This window comes from Condylura cristata, unplaced genomic scaffold (genome assembly GCF_000260355.1).
Source record: "Condylura cristata isolate star-nosed mole 26May11 unplaced genomic scaffold, ConCri1.0 scaffold00014, whole genome shotgun sequence".
In the NCBI taxonomy this organism is placed as follows: Eukaryota; Metazoa; Chordata; class Mammalia; order Eulipotyphla; family Talpidae; genus Condylura; species Condylura cristata.
The window spans coordinates 52,548,652-52,555,646 of NW_004567115.1; the positions used below are offsets into that span (position 1 = coordinate 52,548,652).

The 6,995-nt window shown below is 56.3% G+C and overlaps 1 protein-coding gene across 1 annotated transcript in view; it reads left to right on the forward strand.

Moving 5' to 3' along the window:
* Nucleotides 1-6,995, forward strand: part of MSRA (methionine sulfoxide reductase A) — a 130,234-nt gene that overhangs the window by 111,790 nt on the left and 11,449 nt on the right. Inside the window, exon 4 of the mRNA XM_012724811.1 lies at nucleotides 3,828-3,932. Within this exon, the coding sequence (XP_012580265.1) occupies nucleotides 3,828-3,932 (105 nt within the window). The remainder of the gene's footprint in view (nucleotides 1-3,827; nucleotides 3,933-6,995) is intronic.

Below are 6,995 nucleotides of genomic sequence, written 5' to 3' on the forward strand. Positions count from 1 at the left end.
CCTCTCGCCGGCCGCCCCGTAGCTGTGACCGCCCCGTGTCCCCTTCCCAGGCAGCCCGCAGAGAGGGGGCTCGAGAACACGAAGCTGCCCAAGCCTGCATCCCCCCTTGAAAGAACAAATCAGTGAAGGTCGTCTGAAGCGCTTGGAGTCCGTGCGTGGATGGGTGACCGGGCTTTCTCCAACCGGATGACCCTGGGCCGCCGGTTCCTCTGCCTCGAGGGGGCTTGCCGAGAGGGGCACCGCCCGCCCTGCTGGGGCCGAGGACAGTCGCCTTCTGCCTGTGCCTTTCGAGATACCTTTGAGCACCCACGTCTGCGTCCGGTGCCGCCGTGTCCACGCCGCCGTGAGTGTCGCGGGCTCGCCGCGCATCTCCGCGGGCTGCAGTCAGTGAGGCAGCGCCCCGAAGCCGAGCGCCAGCTTCAGGTGGCCGGGGCCTCCGCTCGCTGCGTGCGCTCTGGGGACGTGGCCTCTCCATGAGCGCTTCCCACGCCTTAATCCTTTTGATCGTTTGCACTGTGTATTTTTACACGGGTTCTTGTACTTTGCAGAAACAGAATAAAGAGTTAAAGGTGAGTCCGGCCAGGCCGTCTGCACCGCTAGTCCTTGCCAATGCGTCTGGAATTTTAACGGTGGGAGTTTCCCTGCGAGAGCGGCGCTGCCCGGAACCTGCCCGGGGTAATGTCGGTGCCCCGAGGTCAGCGCCCAGCTCTGGGCTCCGTGCCCAGAGCTGTCTGAAGGGCCTGAGGTGAGCCCCGCCATCTCGCCAGCCCACGCCGCTGTGCCGGGAGGAGGCCCTCTGCTGGACAGGGCCTGGGCACCCTGGGGGGACAGCCGTGGTCCCCCGGGGCACTGGCCAGGTGTCCTCGCTTCCCTGCTCTCTTCAGCTGTCACCTGGGGGCTTCGTTCAGGGGCATTGTGGGAACCTGAGCTTCACCTCTGGTCAGAATCGGGCCAACGTCTCCTTGATCTGGCCGCGTGCTGACTGGGATTTAGGGGTACGGCTGTGAGCTAATTTTCTGGGTCAGTTAAGTGAGTTAATCTAATCTTCATCTTTCCGTATGCGCTGGGGGGAGGGGTGGAGCCAAGGGTGTGGTCACTTGCACTGTCATGGCCAGGTGGGGGGGGCGGCTGCCCTCTCCTGCCCCAGCCGTGCCGTAAGCAGTTTTGCAAAATGTGAAAAGTAAGATGCGGCTTACTAGCATTTAACACACCTGTGGTTGCTGCTGTTGCATCATTCGACTGCCGAGTGGCCCTCGGGCCGCCCTCGGCCCCGCGTGCTGCTGGCTGGCGTCTTCCGCGCGTCCCAGTGCGGTGTCTGCGCTTGTACCACGTGTGCCTGTCCTGCCTGAGACACCGTAAGGCGGTTTTTACCATCCGAGCGTTGTCGTGCGTAATGTGGTTAAATCATCCAGTTTTCCAGAATATAAAGTCAGATTTCAAAGTAGATCCGAAGGGGCTTCGTGAGGGCGTGGTCTCTGTGCTGAATGTGTCTTCCGCCCGTGGTGCCCACATCGTCCTCTCATAGCGGCGAACAGGAAACCCACTTAGATGCCAACTTACATGACGATGATATTTGAATTAACTTGAATTATGTAGCCCGGTCAATTAAATCAAAACAAAGGCATTACAAAATTAGAACAAAGAAGACATAAGAATGACTAGTAAACGTGAATATTAAAGCCTCACCAATGACTAAATTAATTGAAAATAAAACAATGGGATACTACCGTCCAGCTATCAATTGATAAGGATTAAAGACATTGTAATAAGGGCTGAAACCGACCCTCCAATGTGCTCTCAGCGGAGACAGAAAACTGGGTCCACTTGACTGAAAAGCAGCTTGACACTAGGTGTTAAGAAACTAAAAAATGTTTAAGCAAATTGATTTGGAAAGTCCAGTTGTGTGACTGGAATTTACACAACTCCAGTTGAACTGAGGCGAGCTCAGAATGTACAAGCACATTTACATTTATTGATAGAAACAGGGCCTGACCTGAGGCCCAGACAGGGCGTGGCCGGGGCCAGCACAGCCCCTCTGTCTCCTCACACCTCGCTGTCTCTGGCATGCTTGCCAGGTTCGGTGACGTGGGAAGGTGCTCACAGCAGGCTGCTGGGTGGCGAAGGCCCGTGCATGAACCAGAGCAGAGCAAAGCGGGTTCGGGCGGACGTGTGAGCGTGTGTCCGGTGCGTGTCCAGGTAGACACGCACTAAAGACGTCGACGGAACTCATGGTAGGAGCGGACGTGAGTTTTTTTTATACATCCACGCATTTTCTAAGCTTCATAATGTTTGCAAATATTATTTCCGCAGTCAAAAGCAATTTAGCTACAAAAGAGACAAAGATAACGAATAGACGTCTTTCCTTCCCTGGATTCATGTTCCAAATGTTCACCTTTCTCTCTCTGATTTCAATTCTAGACAAGGGGCCAGAGACTTTATTTTTTTTTTTTTTTAGGTTATTTCAGAAATTCACTGGTTACATAGATTGGGAAAACCTAATATCTCAGTTTCCCCATTTGTAAAATGGAATTTCCTGCCTACACCATTGGTTGGCTGTAAGAATTAAGGTGAAATAACCAACATATGAGAAAACACTTCTGCAAACTCAGGGGCCCCAAAGCCACCCTTGGGTGTGATAATCCGCTGGGAGGACTCCCAGAACTCACCGAGCGGGAGGGAGCTCATGGTTATGGTTTATTACAGAGAAAGAGTACGGGTGGAAAGCAGTCAGAAGAGCTGCAGCGGCAGGCTCTAGAGGAGTTCCACTGCCAAGCTGCACTTTCCTCATCCCACACAGAGGAAGTGTCGCCCTCCTGACTCACCAGGCTTTGGTGTCCAGAGTTCTGTCAGGACTTGACCACACAGGTGTGACTTTCTGACCGACTGACATCATGTTTGAACTCTGTCTCGGGCCCTCGCCCCACGTCACATGACTCATCCTCCGGCATAGCCTTGCCACCGTACCCCGAGTTCCACCTGAAGCAGGGTCGGGCCAGGTGCCAGCTCTGACACCCGTTCTCTCCCAGCCAAGGATAAAGGCTGGATATCTCTTTGGGTGAGTCCAATTTTCCCCCTACATACAAAGTGACCGAAAAGAGATGGAAAACACATTTAAAGACGTCAGTGTGGAGGGATTCACTGTGGACTCCATCTAACACCGTCAAGTAAGAGGGGGGGGTCCCTAGGTACTGCGCACACCCTGACGCCCCTCCAGGGCCGCCTTTGGGAAGGGCACCTAGCAGCGGGTGCCACGGAGGACCTCTGCTGTGGCGGTCGCTCACTGCAGGGACCCAGCAGGCTGAGGAAGCGGGGACTGACCGCCGGGTGCAGGACCTGACCTTGCCTCAGTGTCCGCCACACGGCAGATGTGTCCCTCGGCCACGAATTGACCCGGTGAGAAGGAGGCACAGGCTGATTGTACAGGCCGCTCTCTGGGCCCATCTCCCTGCCGCGCAGCTGTGCCTCTCCATGGAGTGTGGGTGAAGTTAAAAATAAACTGGCTCGTGTCCTGTTGCAGAGTTTCAAATCCCCAGCCCGGTGTGGGGCTGCATCAGTAGGGTTTCATAAGCATGAGATTTGAAAAACGAAAGTTCGAGCTTGTTTTCTCTTGAACTTAAAAAAAAAAAAAAAAAAATGAACGCACAAAGAAGGTCTCCCGGCGGGGAGCTCGCTGGGGAAAGCGCCCGCCACCGAGGCCCTTAGCTCGGGTCCCTGCTTCCCTCAGAGGGAGGAATGTCAGCTGCTGCCCAGTGCTGTTTCTGGACAAATAGCTTGTCAGTCTTGGGTGTTGTCGGTCCATGGTGGTTGTGTTTTCTGCTTCTTTCAAGGAAAAACGGGCCACGCGGAAGTCGTCCGAGTGGTGTTCCAGCCAGAACGCGTCAGCTTTGAGGAGCTGCTCAAGGTCTTCTGGGAGAACCATGACCCGACCCAAGGTACATGAGTGAGCCAGTATTTAATTATCTTACTAATTACAGCTGGGATAATTAGTGTTTGAGCTGCATGGAAGAGATGAACCTTGAAATCACACAGGAGCTCGAGAATATGATTGCAGACTTTTATTGACGGGGGGGGGGGGCTGGGGAGAAGAGGCTGAGAGAATAAAGGCCCAGCCACAGCCGCGCCCCCACCCCCACCTCCAGCTGTCAGGGCTGGGAAAATTCCCACAGAGAAAGATGCAGACAATGGAGCCCCGGTCACCTTTGATTGTTGTATTATCCCTCCGTAATGCAGCCTTTTGTCTGCAAAATTAAAGTGTCTTTCTAGCAGCTCCGAAGTTTTCCTGATTGACGATTCCTTTATTTCCCTGAATTTAGCCTTTCTCATCTTTTGACATTATCGGGCTGTTGCTTTCTATGTGTTTTAATGTCTATGGGCGATAAAAAAAAAAAACAAGCGCATATAAAGGGAAAAGGCGGTGTTCTGTGGGGCCGCCTGCCGGGATTATTTAAATATTTCACTTGTCTTCTTTGGAATCTGCTAAGTGGAAATATTAATATCTTTGGGCTGTCAGCAAAGATGGCCAGACCTTTTGCTGAAGGCACAGCCAAGCAGAAGCCCCGTGTCGGCAAATATCATCGCAATATCCCAGAGGGAGCAATTCCCACATTTGGCCCCAGCAGCCTCGCCAGCGCCGCTCTGCCGGTGCGACGGTCCGAGATTAGGCAGCTCCTGCGCGGAAGAGCCCCAAGGAATAGGCAGGGTTTCCACAGACCCGCTGGCCCCGCGTCGGCTGCTGAATGCAAATGCTCTCCTCCGGTGCCAGGTCGCGTGGCCGCCGTGGCTGCTTCCTGACCAACAGTGTGCTTCCAGACGTGCGTTGCGCTTGGTGGGGGCCCTGGCATGACCCAGCGGCCTGGCTCGGTGGGTCCAGGGTTCCGGTTCTGAGAACCATCGCAGGTCAGGGTGACTCGCCACGGGGGAAGGGGCAGATGCAAGGCGAGAGTAGTGGAAGCGCAGGCTCAGCAGCGAGCTGACCTGGGCCCGGGGGGCCGGGGCGGGGCGCCCACCCAGGGAGGGTCCGAGTGGCTGGATGCGGCCCGGGCGGGCTCTCAGCTGAGAGCAGCGAGGTGTGAGGAGGGGCGGGGCTGGCAGGGGAGACCGCTGTCCTAGAGGTCCGACGTCAGCCACTTTGGACACTGGACCGTCCGCTCTCGGGATCGCAGCCTGACGGCCGTGGCCCAGCAGAAGCCCTGCCCAGCAGGCGTCATAAGCGCTCCCTGGGCTCACATGTCGGGAGGCGGGAGGACCCCAGGGCCCGCTCCGTACAGGCAGGGCCCGCGGTGCCCTGGGCGGGAAGCCCTCGCGGGCGCCCGGGGGCTCGGCACCGGCAACGCTTTGAAGAGGGCCGTCCACTTCTCTTCTAAATCCTGTGACTTCTTATGCATTTGCTGCATTTTTAGCAGCATAACTCCGTGAATTCGGTCGCGTCTGGCCTCTGAGGCTCGGGGAATCCCACCTTTAAAGGAACCCCATAGCTCTCCCATCCCACCCACCACATTTGTCTCCACTGTGGCTCCGTCCCTTTTGAATTCTTGCCTGGCCATCTGCACTCGCTCGCTCGCCACCAGACGCCCGCTCCCCGCACGCTGTGGGGCTGGGTCAGAGGTGGGGTTTCTGGGAGGCGTCCCCCCGCCCTGCAGGTGCCACGGTCTCCGTGGCTCCATGCGTCATTTCCGGTGCGTGTGTTTGTGCTTATAAACTCGGTGCTGTGGGGTCAGGGCCTCTCCGAACAGTGGCCTCGCCTCAGTCCTTAGACGCTCCCCGAAGACGCTCGCCGTGAGCTAGCGGAGGTCGGCGCTTCCACACACGAGTTACGGGTGGAGGGTCGCAGTGGGGCCCCCGGCTGCCCCCAGGGTAGCAGCTTGGGGTACCCTCGTTCCGGAAGTGTCTTTATTCTTCTTCAGAAGTATTTTTACTCTGACGGGGTGGTAGCTCGTAGACTCCTAGCAAGAACGAAGAGATTCCTAGCACGGCCCCGGAAGGCCAGCATTGGTCATCAGCAGTCAGGACCCCTGCTTACCGGCTGGGACCATGTCCTTGGCATTGGCCACGGACATGATTCTCAGTCAAAATATGACCCAGGAGCAAAGTCTTTTCATTAGCATGTCAGAAGGCTTCAGTGCCTTACTGTCTTTTTTCTTTTTAAAGATTTATTTATTTGTGCGTACAGAACCGGGGTGCAGGCCAGAGGTGCGGGGCGGTGAGAGGCTTCACCAGAGACAGAGCGGGGAGCAGAACAGGCCGACTGCTGGGGGGAGCAGCGGGCGGTCAGGGGAGGTCTGCCGCGCCCTGTGGTCACCTCCGGGGCAGGGGTCAGTGCCTTATTTTCAAAGCCACTAATGACACGAAGGGGCCACTTAAATTTTTCTTAAGGTACAGTTTACTCCCTTTTGCGGGAGAAATAAGAGCCTAGAATGCTATTTGCAGTGTGGAGATTCTGGCTAATGTCAAAAGTCGACTGTGGTAGAAACAACAAGAACTTAAACTTAATTCAAGTTCCCTCTCAGCTCAATCCCGTCGTCATGGCATCGACTAGACAGGGAAAACCCTGCAAGGTTTTCAGGTCCCCAAGGAGCTGAAGCAGCTCTCACGCTATCAGCCTGGTGGGTGAGAGGAAGCCGCCTGGTCCGCCACCCTGCAGGGAGCCCGCGGGAGGGCAGGGGCCACTTTTATAGCGCTAGGCGGGACAGAGACCCGCCTGCGGCCTGTGCCCTGGCCGGGGCGCCACTCGCGGCCACCTGCAGGCGAAGCAGCAGTGACGACGGCGGCAGGTTTGGCGCTGCAAAGCGCCACACACCACCGTTACCGCCATGGCTGTCCTGGCTCCCGAGCTCACTCCCGGGACAGATGGACTCCTCCGGCCTTCTAGGGGGCAGGAACCTTCTGGAACATGATTCCTGGCCACATGGTCACCAATCTCCCCGTGATTTATTTATTTATGAGATGTATTTGTGTATGCACCCAACAGCTGGGGCGCAGGCCAGAGGTGGGGGGGG